At 39.4% G+C, this 17,151-nt stretch overlaps 1 protein-coding gene across 3 annotated transcripts in view; it reads left to right on the top strand.

Moving 5' to 3' along the window:
- Nucleotides 1-16,833, top strand: part of kif16ba (kinesin family member 16Ba) — a 140,956-nt gene extending 124,123 nt beyond the window's left edge. The window contains exons 25-27 of one of the 3 annotated variants that reach the window (XM_087991676.1): nucleotides 10,767-10,850; nucleotides 11,470-11,512; nucleotides 12,603-16,833. In XM_087991676.1, coding sequence (XP_087847802.1) covers nucleotides 10,767-10,850; nucleotides 11,470-11,512; nucleotides 12,603-12,703 — 228 coding nt within the window. In that variant the 3' untranslated portion in view covers nucleotides 12,704-16,833. Of the gene's footprint in view, nucleotides 1-1,585; nucleotides 1,671-10,766; nucleotides 10,851-11,469; nucleotides 11,513-12,602 lie in introns of those variants that run through there. The other 2 variants (XR_015758544.1, XM_043696646.2) reach the window with 2 other exon arrangements.
- The last annotated feature ends 318 nt before the right edge of the window (nucleotides 16,834-17,151 follow it).

The raw sequence follows: 17,151 nt of genomic DNA, 5'->3' as shown, positions 1-17,151 counted from the left end.
GTTGGTTCAGATCTCACTGTGGCAGATGGTGAAGTTAGAAATTAGTTAATAAGAGTCAGGAATGTAAAGCTCGTCTCAATAATGGTGACCATGAAACAATCATTAATGATTAATGAACCAGATGGTTTTATCAATGTCCTTTTAGAGAAGGAAATCTACTATCATTATTGGACCTTGCATGTGATTCCAGACTATTAACTGCCCTTTCTCTAAAATGGTCGAACAAGCCACTTAGTTGAACCGTTTTTATGGAGGGATGACAAATGCTGGCCCGTGCAGTTGGCAACTATATCCCATGAAAGAAGTCAAAGTGCACAACAGAAAATCCTTTGGCATTGTATACATGTACTTTGCATGATGATGCTATGCTTCCCATGTGCTTACAGTTGAAATCTAAGGAGTTAAGATTTGCATTCAGTAAGAAAAGATGCTTGTAAGGAAGTTCCTTAATCATCAGTTTGAATACACATTTTTGCTGATTGGTTGCCTGATTGTGAACTGTGACATCTTGCACACTGTGTTTTTAAAATATTTTTTACGAACGTGATTTCAGTTGACTGGATTCAGTTAAATGGATTACAACAAATAAAGCTTGGGTCAATGCTTCATGTGCAAATTTCTCAGAGTCATAGAGATGTACAGCACAGAAACAGACCCTTTGGTCCAACTCACCCATGCCGACCAAATATCGCAACCCAATCTAGTCCCACCTGCCAGCACTTGGCCCATATCCCTCCAAACCCTTCCTATCCATATATCCACCCAGATGCCTTTTAAATGTTGCAATTGTACCAGCCTCCACCACTTCCTCTGGCAGCTCATTCCATACACGTACCACCCTCTGTGTGAAAAAGTTGCCCCTCTTTTATATCTTTCCCCTCTCACCCTAAACCTATGCCCTCTAGTTCTGGACACCCCCCACCGAGAAAAACTTTGTCTATTTATCCTATCCATGCCCCTCATGATTTTATTAACCTCTATAAGGTCACCCATCAGCTTCCAATGCTCCAGGGAAAACAGCCCCAGCCTATTTAACCCCTCCGTATAGCTCAAATCCTCCAACCCTGGCAACATCCTTGTAAATCTTTTCTGAACCCTTTCAAGTTTTACAACATCTTTCCGATAGGAAGGAGACCAGAATTGCACGCAATATTCCAACAGTGGCCTAACCAATGTCCTGTACAGCTGCAACATGACCTCCCAACTCCTGTACTCAATACGCTGACCAATAAAGGAAAGCATACCACACGCCTTTTTCACCATCCTATCTACCTGCGACTCCACTTTCAAGGAGCTATGAACCTGCACTCCAAGGTCTCTTTGTTCAGCAACACTCCCCAGGACCTTACCATTAAGTGTATAAGTCCTGCTAAGATTTGATTTCCCAAAATACAGCATTTATCTGAATTAAACTCCATCTGTCACTTCTCAGCCCATTGGCCCATCTGATCAAGATTCTGTTGTAATCTGAGGTAACCCTGTCCACTACATCTCCAATTTTGGTGTCATCTGTAGACTTACTAACTATACCTCTTATGCTCCCATCCAAATCATCTTAACCTCTCTTGACAATCTTGCATAACAGAAAATTGGTGATTTCACTTGGAGATTCATGTGAAATTTCTGTGTATGACCTGAAATGACTTCAGTGGCAACAGTAACCCAAAATGGTAAGTATTTATTTATTAATTAAACAATAAAACATTATGTTGTGAAAATTTAGTTGTGTGCTGATGGAAGGGTGACACATTGATTCTAAATAAATTTGGAGGAATATTTTCCATAGAAACATGCAACTTTTTATTTTTTTCAATTTAATACTAAACTTTGCTCTATATATACAGGGTTGTGGTGGAGGAGGTCAAAGAAGCATCTGTTTGAAATAAAGACCAGTACAGTATATTAGTTAAATTGAGAATAATTCTACTTGGGTTGCTAGTTCTTAGTTTGAGTACACTGTGTTTATCTTGTTACATATTTTCCCCATCTGGTTTAGTCTTGTATCTGAAAGAGAGAAAACATAAAATACTTACATAGAGGTTTTACCTGGGGCGTTAATTTAAGATAAATTAATATTGACATCCTTTTTGTTTTGCCTCTGCTCTCAAAGCCAGGAAATTCAATTAATATTTGCATGAAATTTCTTCTGTGGGACATTCTGAGGACTTTGTATGAATTAATAAATTGAGCATTATATCAATTTATCAAAGGCTCCTATTAAAATATCTGTTACAAAAATGTCTTTAATCTTTGGAATGCTTCTAATGCATTATTAGAATGTTCTTTATAATGTTCCCTTTGCTTGATAGAAGTATGCTAAAATCTAGAAAAATTTACTCTTTGATTATATACAAGGATCGGTTCTGGGTCCACTGCGTTTCTTCATTTATACAAATGATTTAGATGTGAATATAGGAGGTATGGTCAATAAGTTTGCAAATGATACCAAAATTGGGGGGGTAGTAGATAGTGAAGATGATTATCTCAGTGCAATGGGACATTTATAAGATGGGCCAATGGGCCAAGGAGTGGCGGATGGAATTTAATATCAATAAATGTGAGATGTTCTGTTTTGGTATGGCAAACCAGGGCAGGACTTCTACAATTAATGGTAGGGTCTTGGGCATTGTTTCCAAACAGAGAGACCTAGGGGTGCAGGTTTATAGTTCTTTGAAAGTGGAGTCGCAGGTAGACAGGGTGGTAAAGAAGGCAGTTGGCACGCTTGTCTTCATTGGTCAGAACATTGAGTACAGTAGTTGGGATGTCATGTTGCGGCTTTATAGGACATTGGTGAGGCCACGTTTAGAATGCAGATAGTTCTTCTATACATTGACAGTTGCATTCTTGAGTTATAGAGGAACACAAGAATGTTATAGAAAAATCGCACTTACGAAACAGTGCTTAAAGTGTTGACGATGTAATCGCATTACAGCCAACACTTATTAAAAGTTCACACTTTCGAAACGACGTCCCCAGTTCATCAATAGCATTAACAAAACTCACATTATAGCAGAACAACCTGTACTGAATGCAGTTCTGGTTGCCCTTCTATAGGGAAGATGGTGTTAAACTTGAAAGGATACAGAAAGGATTTACAAGCTCAAAGTGGTTTGAGCTACAGGGAGAGGTTGAATAGGCTGGGGCTTTTTTCACATGAAGCATCAGAGGCTGAGAGTGACCTTATAGAGGTTTATAAAATCATGAGGGACATGAATTGGGTGAATAGCCAAGGTTTTTTCTGAGGTTAAGGGAATCCAAAGGTAGAGGGCATAGGATGGTGCGTGTATGGATTGAGGAAGTGAGAGGCATAGATAGAGTTAATAGCCAGAAACATTTTCCCAGGGCAGAAATTGTTAACACGAGGGGTTATAGTTTTAAGCTGTTTGGCGGAAAGTATAGAGGGGATGTCAGAGGCGGGTTCTTTACGCAGAGAGTTGTGAGAGCATGGAATGCATTGCCAGCAGCAGTTGTGGAAGCGAGGTCATTGGGGATATTTTAAGAGACTGCTGGATATGCATATGGTCACAGAAATTTGAGAGTTTGTACATTAGGTTTACCTCACATGAGGATCAATGGTCGGCACAACATTGTGGGCGAAGGGCCTGTTCTGTGCTGTACTGTTCTATGTTCTATGAAGTCGTGGAACCGGCTACAATTACAGCATTCAAAAGGCATCTGGATGGGTGTATGAATAGGAAGGGTTTAGAGGGATATGGGCCAAATGCTGGCAAATGGGACTAGGGTCAGAATGGGATGTCTGGTCAGCACAGATGAATTGGACCATAGGGTCTGTTTCTGTGCTGTATGACTATATGATGTGTCTGTATCATTATGGAGGTTTGTCTTGTAATGATTTGCAAAAATAAAAAGATGAACACAATTCAAAATCAGAATTTTGTTTCATATCATGTGCAATCTTGTCAACAGACTCAACCAATTACGTAGCAGCAACTCCTGATCGTCATTTCATTTTGTCAGTTCGAATAAATGTTTTTCAAACATTATTTAATGGCAATGCTAAGCTGATTGCTTTTTGGAAAAAAAATTACATGAATTGTCGAAAGCAATTTCCTATGCTTCGCGAAAGTGCTATTTCCTATAATCACTGCATCTGCATATCAGTGTGCCTCATTTCATATTTTACCTGACCAAGCACGATCACATAAGTATTCTGGATGGAAATGACACTGGAATCCACAAAATTAGTTTGTCAGATTCCAATTCTTTTCCTTTGTTTCCTCAGTTGTTACATGATCCAAAAGTACTGATGGATTTCTTTCCCATCTCAAGACTTTTCTCACTTTTACGTTTCTTTCCTGCAGCACTCAGAAGGTGATGCACAATCAGGGCTTCAATATCATCTGAACTACTGCAATGCAGCAACTTGTAGCCATCACTTGCTTCACGATGGTTTCCCTTATTGAGTAGCTGTCACTGTCCGTGTAATTCAGTGTTGTGTTGGAAGTTCTCCTACCTTCCTTCACTAATTTGCTTTGACTGCAAGGTTACTAACTCTTAGAAAATGCAATTCAGGAAATCTTCAGCCTCATGTGATTGATTAAGAGTTCCTTGTGCAAGTGGAGATACTTGGGAATGACAATAGGCTATTCAGCACATCAAAGACTGTTTCACCATTCATCCAGATCATAGCTGATCATCTACCTCAATGCAACTTTTCCCTATTTTTTGCATCTCCTTCTATCATTCATTTCCAAACATGTGTTGATGTGTCTTCAACATGCTCAGTTACTGAGCTTCCACTGCCCCCTTGAGGTAGAGTAACACCACCTTCTGAGTGAAGTAATCCCTCTTCACCTTGGTCTTAAATGACCTGTTCCTTCATCTGGGACACTGTCTCCTGGTTCTAGACTCACTGACCAGGGATAGAAGTCCTGCCACTCCCAGCTGGCCAGTCAGACACTGAGAGCTAAACTGGGATGTGGCTGTTCTGGAGAATGGGGTCAGAGTCACAGAACAGAAAGGGCAAGGGAGTAGCTTTCAATGGCCATCCCCTCGCCGAGATGCTGGGACCCTCAGCCCAACTGTAAATGCATTTGAATCAGCAACCCGTCCCTTGCCAAAACCAAAGAGAGCAGACAATCCTGACTGGGCTTGCTGAACAGGGGAACTATTGGAGAGCCAGACTTTGTTTTTTAGAGTGAACAGGATATCTAACACTCCTTTTTTTTTTCCTTTTCTCAGAGTGAACAGAACCCCGACACTCCTGTTTATTTTTTTTTTCTTTTCCCCACATAACCACCTGACTGTGGTAGTGCTTATTTTTCCCCAGCACCCATGTTGAGAGCCAGACTCATTCCTGAGCTGCCACTGAATTCCATTAGGCCCTGGATCATTGATGTCAATTGGCTCATTAATGACATATGGTGAACAGGTGATTTTCTGACATGGGTTCCTTCCTGCCTCTGAATTGGAGAGAAACTGATATGTGACCTCTCTGGGAGCTTATGAGATAGTGGTAGTATCTATACATGCGAGCCAGGAGTCTCTAGTTCAAGTCCCCCTGTTCCAGAGGTGTATAATAACATCTTGGAGCAGATAGATTAGAAAATAGCTATGCAGCCTCTTCTGCTATTAAGTTGCTATGTTTCCTGCAGATATGGGCTGCTTAGGATCCAGCCCTGGTTGTCAGGTCACAGGTGTCACGTTTTTACATATTTACAAACATGCATCTTAAGATGGAACAAACTTGTGGATGTTTTATCCTGGATTCTTATGACCAATTTAAAATGAATGAAAAACCTAATTGATATCAATTTGCAAGGATCTGTAATAGCCTGGATTACCATAGTGACTACTAGAACAATGGCCTTAGGAAAACAATTGCAACATCACATCTGTGCTATGGTCTCCACAGGACTCACGTCAACACCACAGGAGTTCTGCTAATAGTTCAGAAAATTGCTCTCCAGCATTTCACTGTTAAATGTTTGTTACATCAAGAACGAAGCAAGGATAGTAATTTGCAAATGAGTAGCAGGTTGTCAGTTTAACTGAGACATTATTGTAAGTATACTCCATTATGTTGAAAGAATCATTCTGTATGAAACACTGTACAATCAACATACCAGTCAGAAAAAGAGATATATTGAGAAATAATGCAATTGGCCTATAATGTTTGCTTAGCTATTTGACAAAGTTACAGAATGAAGAGTCCATGGAATACTCAACGGGGTGTGGGTGTGGTACGGGTGAAGTATTTGGCCATATTGACCTGTCCATTGTTACGATGGTCAGGTTTCATGAACCAGGTGATCTCTTTCTGCCTTTGTTCATGCAGAGTGCAACATACTCCAATCAGAGCTCAGCTTTACTGGGTCTGTCAAGGAGCATGCTTGGACACTAAGGGCAGTACTCTACAACCAGCTAAACACAGAAACTCAAACAGCAGGACATCCCAAACTTGGATAGCAAGACAATCTCAGAGGAAGTCTTGGAGCTTGCACACTGGATCCCAGTATATCAGCGGAACAAAGAATTTTGAGCAGACCTAATTGGAAAAGCGAATTTGATACTCGAAACAGAGTCTACAGTTTTCAGGACAAACAACCAAGGTGCAAAGCCCTGGCCTCCCCAACCCTGACGGCTTGTGCAGTATTTGCAATCGGTTGAGTAAATTGAGACGTGGTCTAATGTCATACAAGCGACGACATCAGATTAGACTGTAAAGTTGTCTTGTTATTCTTCTCCTTTTTACTGAACACTCATTCACTCAAGAGACAGGAGAATCTATCATCATTCTTTGATGTACAGTGCCAGGAACATGTGCATCTATTTAGTAATTCTTGTATGGAATTACTCTGACCAAGTGATGTAAGGTGTGTACAACAGCTGTAGACAAGTTGTCAATTGCAATGTATCATTCTTTATGAACCAAGGGCCAAACACATCATATTATATTGTGGTGACTGAGTGGATCAGTGTAACTCTGCTGATTGCTTTCTTTTCTCTCTCATCCCTTTGGGAAGAGTCAGGCCATTATGTACAGTGCAAACAATAATAACCAAAATGTCTTTGGCACAGTACATCACATATTGGAAAAACAGTGTAGTGTATTTCTCTCTTAATTGTTTTTCCTTGTAATTCTCAATCCTTGTCTCAAGGGGATTCTCTGCAACAATTTTCTTTACCCAGCTAAAGATCCCAATATGAGTTCACTCAGTTTGTGGGTTTTCTTCCTTCATAAGGATAAAATAGGTGTTCAGTCACTAAAGCCCCAGTAGCCTGGCAAAGTATGAGACTTAAATAATGTGCCAAGAATAACCACCCATTGTGCATGCAGTAAATGTAGGCAGAGCACTTAATCAGATTGCAGAAACCTCAGTTATATTTTGTAATATTTGCCTGTGATTTATCCACAAAGGGTGTGGTCAAATCATATATGAACTCTCAAGAGTACACCATTTTTTTTCTATAGATGGGATCTGTGCATTTCATCCCTTTTCTTCTTCCTCATCAATCCAATTCTGCAAACCAAAATGAGCAAACACCCTTCCTCATTGTTCCAGATTCCTTCACATAGGATGGATATCCTTCCTTGTTTTTACTGCCGTTTCATTGGTGACCTTTGTGCTATTGGATTGATTGGGCTGAAATCAAGGACTCCTCTAGTTGCCACAAGAAACTTCGATTACTATTATTTTTTTTGAACCCCTCAGTTGGGGAATCAAAATGAGCTATCCGATGTTATGTTTTCAAGCTGTCTTTCATTTTTAAGTTAAAGGGAAGGGAGATCATGTGACCACCTGAAATCTGCTTGACAACATGTCCTGGTTGGTTAACATTGAAGGGATGCCCACATTGTGTTCCAGGGCAGTGCTGTAAGGTGTTTGTGGTTAATCACAATGGCAGCAGTGTCCTTAAGTTTGCTAAAATGAAGGACTGCAGATGCTGAAGGTCTGAAACAAAAACAAAAATTGCTAGAGAAACTAGCAACTATGGAGAGAAAGCAGAGTTAATGATTTGTGACTCTTCTTCAGAACTGATGGTCTTATACTCACAGTGAGTGGTCAACTCCCGAGTCTCTCAAAGTCCCAGAAAACTATTGGAAATATCAGGCTGAAAATTGTTGTGATGTAAATTGTCAGTTTACTTCAAAGCTGAAGTCTAGATAGCTATCAGAATTTCTATCTAGATGCAAGTCTAATATGTTCGATGTTGCTATAGGAAAGAGTGCAGAAGCAGCCATGTTTGACTCAGGTGACAGGCTTAGCTATAAATCAATGCCCCAGATAGACTGCAGTTCTGTGCAGCCAGGAGATGGAAGTTGCTGCTTGATCTTTTGAGCTACCACAGCCAGATAGATGAAGGTGGTGATCTCTAGGTGAAGTAACACACCCTTGCAGCTATCTAAAGATTCTGGAAGATTCATTCTGGTGCATTCAAAGGGGAAGAGTCATTGGAACAGTTTTTATTCATTTATTAGATTCGATTCCCTACAGTATGGAAACAGGCCATTTGGCCCAACAAGTCCACACTGACCCTCCAAAGAGTAACCCACTCAGACCCATTCCCCTGCCCAATATTTCCCCCTGACTAATGCACCTAGCAAAATAAGCAGTTTAGCATGACCAATTCACCTGTCCTGCACATCTTTGGATTATGGAAGGAAACTGGAGCATCCAGAGGAAACCCACGCAGACACGGGGACAATGTGCAAACTCCAGACAGACAGTCGCCTGAGGTGGGAATCGAACCTGGGTCCCTGGTGCTATGAGGCAGCAGTGCTAACCACTGAGTTACTGGTTGTGTGTTTGGGAAATTCTCTGAAATCTAAGGGTAGTGCCTTGATGTAGCCACTTGGTGAAACTGTCAAATATGTGAATCCATTAGAAGCTAACAGCAGTTCCATTTGTTGTATGGATTGTCATTCTGTCGAGTATGTGAGCGTAAATACTCCTTCTATAGTTTAGAAAACAAAAAGAAAATAGTTTGTTGCAGTAAAATATAGCCATTATCCAGAAGTCTTAGTTTCTCTATTTTAGTGGATTCTGTTGTTCTTTAGTTTGAATATTATGATTTGGGATTTGAACTACAGTGATTTGAAAAATCCTAAGATTTTTGTTCTTAATCACCTCTATTGGAAATACTGTTAAGATCCATTCACACATTTTCCAAATTACAGTTGGTAAAATCAAGCCATTTCAGTCTTATTTTGATCTCTGCAACTTATCTGTTGTCTTCAGAATTGAATGGAAATTGATTGTCACATGTACTTTTACATGAAAGATCCAGTGAAAAGTTTTACAAGTCGCCCCACCACAGCACTTACATTAATGATAGAAGTCATATATAATAATAATAAGTAAAATTAAGACAAAGTCTATCACAGTTCAGTTAACGGCTCCTGGGCTCGGGGAAGGCCGATTTAAGAACAATGGAATACCAGACATTGCACCTGGGATGAGACCACCATGTTGGGCCACTGGATTTAGGCCTGGGCCCACCGCCAAAGCAGACCACCATGCTGAGCCAAGACCAAGACTCCTGGATGAGATCCCCTGCTGGAATACCTGGACACTGAAAATAAAGGAGACTTCCACATTGAGGAAAAGACCGTCACGTCAGGAAACCCCAGGCTGCAGCGGAGTCGTGTCTGGTTCATCTTGATGTTGTTGCCGCTGCCACCGTGGGCTTAAAAGAAAGTGAAGGAAAAAAGATTTTTTTTCAAAAAATGGGCAGAAAGAAGGAGAAAGCCGATAGGAGCAGTTGAGTCCTGGGCTTGGCCCCACCATCTTGGGGGAAAAAAAACCATATGCAAGTGTGCCCTGAATGATAGGGTGAGAATATTGTACCCTGCATCAGATGTCTGCAATTGCTTCCTTAGTTTTTTAATGCTTTCTTAATTTTTGGCAAACAAGATCTTGATCAGATGGGCCAAAGGGCTGAGAAGTGGCAGATGGAGTTTAAATCAGATAAATGTGAAATGCTGCATTTTGGGAAAGCAAATCCTGGCAGGACTTATACACTTAATGGTAAGGTCCTGGGGAGTGTTGCTGAACAAAGAGACCTTGGAGTGCAGATTCATAGCTCCTTGAAAGTGGAGTCGCAGGTAGATAGGATAGTGAAGAAGGCATTTGGTATGCTTTCCTTTACTGGTCAGAGTATTGAGTACAGAGTTGGGAGGTCATGTTGCGGCTGTACAGGACATTGGTTAGGCCACTTTTGGAATACTGTGTGCAATTGTGGTCTCCTTCCTATCGAAAGATTTTGTGAAACTTGAAAGGATTCAGAAAAGATATACAAGGATATTGCCAGGGTTGGAGGATTTGAGCTATAAGGAGAGGTTGGATAGGCTGGGGCTATTTTCCCTGGAGCGTCAAAGGCTGAGGGGTGAACTTTATAGAGGTTTCTAAAATCATGAGGGACATGGATATGATAAATAGACAAAGTCTTTTCCCTGAGGTCGGGGAGTCCAGAACTAGAGGGCATAGGTTTAGGGTGAGAGGGGAAAGATATATAAGAGACCTAAGGGACAACGTTTTCATGCAGCAGGTCTTGTGTGTGTGAACTGAACTGCCAGTGGAAGTGGTGAACGCTAGTATAATTGCAGCATTTAAAAGGCATCTGGATGGGTAAATGACTAGGAACAATTTAGAGGGATATGGGCTGGGTGCTGGCAAGTGGGACTAGATTGGGTTAGGATATTTGGTTGGCATGGACGAGTTGGACCGAAGGGTCTATTTCCGTGCTGTACGTCTCCATGACTCTATGACTCTAAGACTGACGTTGTTCCTTACATTTTCCAGATTGGCGGTCTAGAATTCCCTCCCAAAAAGCTGTTTGGTAACCGAGATGAAAGAGTGATTGCTGAGAGACGATGCCACTTGGAGGTATTGTTTAGGTTTTATCCAAATGTAACAACCCTTTTTTAAAGTTCAAATTACTCTAGTCAACATTGAACACTGCTACAGTCCAACTCAAAAAGCATTACCAATTGTTTTCAGTAAGCACAGAAAAACAACAGAAGTAACCTGTCTGTAGATCAAAGACCATAGGGGTTGGGCGAACAGAACTTGTTGCAAGTTGGGATGCAGGCAAGAGTGAGCTGGTATGTATGGATGTTTAAATTAGGATACAATACCATCATTTAAGATAATGATGTCACTGATCAGATCACTACTTGTATAAAAGCAAAATACTGCAGATGTGGGAAATCTGAAATAAAATCAGAAAATGCTGGAGAAACCCATCAGGTCTGGCAGGATCTGCAGAGAGAGAAAAACAGTTAATGTTTTGAATCTGGTATAACTTCTTCAGAGCCCTTCAGGTCGCAGCTCATTATGTATCGCACCCGCTTACAAACAAGATTGAGGCTGGCACATTCAGACTTGCAAAGTGTATCTCAAATTAACCTAGAAGAGTCAGGTATCTTAAAACATTTCAACACCACATGAAACTAGTATTTTCAAACTATTACTATCCAGTAACAAGTGGTGTTTCCACTAACAGGATGCTGCCTTCAAGTCAAAAAGTCATTCTGCCTACCACACAAGTGAGTAATGTGGTATGTGAATTTCTGTGCCAGAGTGATGAGAGGTCCTTCGGCTATCTGTCCCACTGTCTGGTGGAACGTGACAAGTAAAACATTCATTTGGCTGTTTGTAATGAGTAGGGTGCTGACTATATCCAAACACCCTGCGCTTGTAAAGCTCAGAACATAATGTCTACCATTTTCAAAAATTTGACAAGATGTACTGAACAGTCCTGACTTTGCCAAGTTTTACATTAAAAACGGATTTAAGATTATGAATCTGGTTTTCAATGTGGCTCACTTACATTTACTAGAAACTGTTTAATCAAACTTTGGAACCCTTCCTCTGTAGGAAGAAGGAGCACGTCCAGGCATTGTGATTTTTTTGAATTGAACCAAAACATGGAGGACAGGAGTTGCCTGGCACATTCTCCTGGGTATTGCCTTGACCAGTCAGAGTTGACTTGCCAACCAATAAACCGTGTTTATTCTCTTGCAGCAAAGCCTTTGCTCTGTTTGAAATTTTGCTTTCTTTTGTTTGTCCTGATGATTGCAAGGCAGAAAGCATCAATAACCGGTCCCTCTCTATCAGCTTTTGGTCGACAAAATACTCAATATTGTTATTTATGGGTATCAGAGAATATGAAGTTAAATCACAGATTTACCATGATCTCTTTGAATAATGGCAGACAAGCTAAAGGCTTTAAATGGTCACCTCTTGTTCCTATGTCACTAAGTTAGAAATGATCCATTTAGTAAACCCACAATATAATCAGAAAATAATACAACACATTCAGATCAATATATCTTGTGCTAACTGTTTGGAATTTAATTGCTCCAATTCCTCTGTCTTCCACTACAGCCTATAAATGCTTCCCTTCAGGATATACATCAAATTGATTTTTGAAAGTTATTATTGCATCTGCTTGCGCTACCTCCCATCCCCTTTCCAGATCCTGCTCACTGTGTAAACAAATATCTCTTCCTCTCATTGCTTTGCCAATGTTACTGACCCTCCTCACAGAAGAAACCACTTCTCTCTGTTGACTTGATCAAAACCTGTTGAGAGTTATGATACAGATTCAATCTGTTTATTCTGTTTCTCTTTTAGAGATACCTCAGGAACTTCCTCACGTTGATGCTAAAGTCTCCAACTTCACCAATAAACCCACACAGCAAGGACTTTATACTGTCGAAGCACAGTCTGTGTGAGTTTACACCTTTCTTCAGGAAAGGAGTTTTTGACTTCAGCAGTCACGGCACTGGGTAGCTGTGTAAGATAACCAAAAGATTTTACCCCTTTTTAAAAATATCAGGACCAAAAACAGTGCCTTCTCAACACCAGACTAGATTTTTGAAGCAAGGAAGCGAATCATCTACTGTTCGGCAGTTTCATTATGAAAGGTATCTCATGTCTTATGTTTACATTGTAAAGCACCACCATTTGTTATATAAAAATATGTATAGTGAATAAGCTCTTTTTAATGTTTAAAAATAATTTTGATTTGTAGTCCATTGAGTAAAATTCTCCAATTAGAAGTAAAAGCTTACATTTCATCAAGCCAGTAGGAAGCAATTGATAATTGCAGTGCTGCTTGGCACAAGCCAAACTCTGTTTATCTAGATTAGTAACAATGGTTAAAATGGCTGACAATGGGCTGTGGCAGAGAATGGATGGTATTGAATTGGCTGCCTCTTATACTCAGCACCTTTCCCTGTTCCACTGCAGACAATAGAACAGGATCTTTGACATTGCATATGACAATGACACTTCCTCATTCGGCATCACCACCTCCACTACTGACTTTCTAATTTTTGCAGACTAACAAGCAAAAGTAGATTTTTTTTAAAAGCCTAGTTCATCTCACTGATGCACAAATTGGAACACAAGTGTTTTAACAAAAGACCCATTCCTACTGAATACATATCTTTTTTCATCAGCTATTCCAACATGAACCATTAACTAAATACTGTGGTTATAATCAGTTCACGTTAAGAGTACTCTTCTTAGAACATGGTTAGTCTTGACCTTTACATTTTTAGTTTATTCTGATGTTTTTGAACACATGGAAATGGTGTTTAAAGATTTTAACAGATTATAGGCCCATTTGAGAACAGGCTTATTGATCTAGTAAAGGTGCTTATAAAGTACAGTAATAATGTATATGTACAGTACAGCTACTGTACAGTTGCCCTAACTACTTATAGTACCCTGCAAATGTATAATTATTTAATCTAGTCTGAATATCATAATGCTGCTTACACTGACCAATTTACAAACTATAACTCTTCTGAATTTGAACAATAGTCACCTAACACGTGGGGAAATTGGCTCCCTATATATGGACGTCATGGCTACAACAGATTACTGCTAAAATTGTATCCACTGTTTTGGGAAATCACATGGGAATATTGTGAATCAATGCCACACAAACATTTTTATTCACCTGTAAATGCACATCTGAAGCATCCCAGCATCTTTTAATTGATGCCTTTTTAAAGGTGTTTGTTACACTTTTAGAGGGATGCCTTCCTTAAAATCACTTAGTCTTATGAAATTTCAAATGAGATTTGGAACTGACAATGGGCAAAATAAGAAGTGGTGGGTTGGAAATTTGTCCTGGACTGTGGCAGAGAATAGATGATACTGAATCAGTTGCCCATTACACTCAGCACCTGATACCTGTTCCACTTTTGACAATGCAACAAGATCTTGGCTGTCTCATGGGTAAAGTGGCAGTGTCCCACCTCTGAGCCAGGAGGTCTGAGTTTAAGTCCCACCTCCCCCAGAGGTGTGTTGTAACATCTCTGAAACAGGTTTTCAGATATTGCATATAACAGGCAGTCTGATATGCCTCTTCATTCTGCATCACCTGATGCAAATTTCTACTCCTATTTTTAATTTTGCAGACTAGTAAACAAAATAATTTAAAAATTGTTGTTCTTTTCACTTATATACAAAGTGGTGCTATTTTAACCAAAAGAATACCCCAACTGATTTAATAGCTAACTTAAACAATGGAATAGTCATTTGTTGTAAAACCTAGGTCTTCAACTAAAAACTTTGTAGTTCCAAAAATTGGGCAAATGCACCCATTTAATGTCGGTGCCAAATGTTATTGTCCTGTTAATATGAACAGGCTCTAATTTTGCAGTCCAGTTCAAACTCAAGAAGCAGAACTCTGTGTTTCATGCAGAAATTAAATAGAGTTCTGTCAGCAACACAGCAGAATGATTAATTTGTAATTTGTTTGCAAGTCATAAGAAAGCAAAATTGACCGGCACGTCAAAGAGCAAGAGGTCAATTTTTGGCTTGTTTCCACTTCCAATATTTAAATGCACAGCTTACTGCAGTCAAGAATTTGCATTGATACAGTGCCTCCGGTGTGAAATGTCACAAGACGCTTTGTGTTCAACCTTTGACACTTGCTGAGACTGCTGACCTTTGTGATGATGTAACTGTAACACTCCACTCGCCCTTCAGGATGAGCTGTGACTCGGTATTAGCATGAGAGGTCCTAGGAAATCTGAGCTGACTTCTCTATCAGTGCAGGCTTGGGCAGAAATGAACTACAGCAAGAAATACTGGGGATAAAAAGAAAGGTGTTAACATTACATTTTATATAACTATGCAGCATTAGGAATTGGTGTCGAATCACCCATCATTGTAGAATGAAGTTCTGTTGAGCACATCTATTGTTGTTACAACCATTCTCTTGGTTTATTTGTATTTTTGTTCAGTAACATTGTCACGTATTTGGGAGGTAGCCGTTGGTTAAATGAAACCGTGATTGTCAAAATCCCCAGTTAAATGTAGATGTTACTGAACTACCAATTATAGTAACTTGAAGAAACTATTGGAGACACATTGGAGACAGGAAACCAAAGTTTTAAATCATTCAGTTACATTTTCATTCTGTAACATGCAATATATTTAAAAACGTTTGCTATACTCATGATAATCTTTTTCTTCAGTGCACCATCAAATTTTTATAAAAACCAATAGAACTGCGGATGCTGCAAATCAGAAACAAAACAGAAATTGCCGGAAAAGCTCAGCTGGTCTGGCAGCATCTGTGGAGAGAAATCAGAATTAATGAACCGCCAGTTTGAGGAAGGGTCACTGGATCTGAAACATTAACTCTGATTTCTCTGCACAGATGCTGCTGGACCTGCTGAGCTTTTCCAGCAATTTCTGCTTTAAATTCAGACTTTTATTTTCACTGCTCAAAGCTGAATAGGTGTGTGTATTAACTTTTCAGTTTTTCACTTGTTTCAAATATAATCACTTCCTCGGCTTCCCATTATGAGTTATCATTAATCAAAGATTTACAATTGGTCATCTCAACTTATTAAAATTCCCACATGTGAATAATTCTGCTGTGCAATAGCACTCATAGCTGCATGGTAAAGAGCATAGGAGAGAGCCAAAGTTACTATGTGGTGGCTGGACAGTTAGAAAGACACAACATTATTACTTAAAACATTACTATGTACCAAAGCACAATTTCACCTTACTTCCTGCTTGGAAATGCAGCTCCTATTGCATGGGAAAGCTTGAATAAGTTTAGTCCAAGATGGATTTTTTTTAAAAAGGTTGAAATTTGATCTGTGTGTAATGTGCAATAAAAGTAATCCCAGCCACACCAAAGGCATTTCACACCATATTGTCTCATGAACTTCTATTAAATAGGAAAATAGTCATCTTTTTCATTAATTTTTCAGGTAACCTGATTGCAGAGAGCTGGTAGAAACAATCCAGTATTGTTATAGTACATCTTTTCACCACGTTATGAATGCAAAATGTTTACTGTATGGGATTTGTGGTTTCTGTTGTGTAGATTACTTAGCTTCTGTAAACCAGGATTAATGAATAATGGTCATTACTACTTTTTAGTAACTTTCATGTGAAGAGAGCTACACGAAACAGTTTCTGGTTTACAAGTTTTACATTTATAATATAGTTGTGACAATCATTAAGTTCATTAAACCAGTTATGTTCCTGATTTTAGGCTGGTTCTAATGTTTGTACTTGGCTACCGGGTAGACTGAAAAGGAACAAGAAAACAATATAAATATTGTAAATGGAAAAATGAGTACGTTTTTTTAAAGTATTTTTTTAGTGACTATGGGAATTTATTGAGGGTCCTGTATCATTCAAGATGATCTATTATATCGTGTATATAAGCATAAATAATGCAAATCTCAGCCTGATTATGCACCTAATTGTATAATCATTTATAATTTATAACTGCGGTGAAAGCACTTTCTGTGTGTGTTTTTATAGTGTTTAAAACTGCTATTTGTAAACTCACTGACCTCAAATAAAACGTTAAGCTGAACAGCTGCTGCCATTCTGTTCCTTCTTTGCATAAGAACTAAAAGCTTCATTTATGAAGGAACAACATTTCAGATGTTTGGAAATAAGATTCACTGTTCTCAGGGGATCAATAGAAACATTGCTGCACAGATTGTTGGTGTCAGCAGCAAATGTTTCAAACAACTCACCTACCAAGGGCACCAAGCAAGTTTACTTCCTATTATCACACTTTTTGAGCTGTCTGAAAACTTATGGGAATAAATGTTATTCCCACAGATACTTTGTCATGTCCCCTCACTGCTTCCAATTACTTCCCAATTTGATGATGGCCCTGTTGAGT

The sequence above is a fragment of the Chiloscyllium plagiosum genome, unplaced genomic scaffold, assembly GCF_037043375.1.
Source record: "Chiloscyllium plagiosum isolate Xiang-an unplaced genomic scaffold, Cpla_swu_hap1 HiC_scaffold_10, whole genome shotgun sequence".
NCBI classification, from domain to species: Eukaryota; Metazoa; Chordata; class Chondrichthyes; order Orectolobiformes; family Hemiscylliidae; genus Chiloscyllium; species Chiloscyllium plagiosum.
This window is presented reverse-complemented; position numbering and strand designations above follow the sequence as displayed.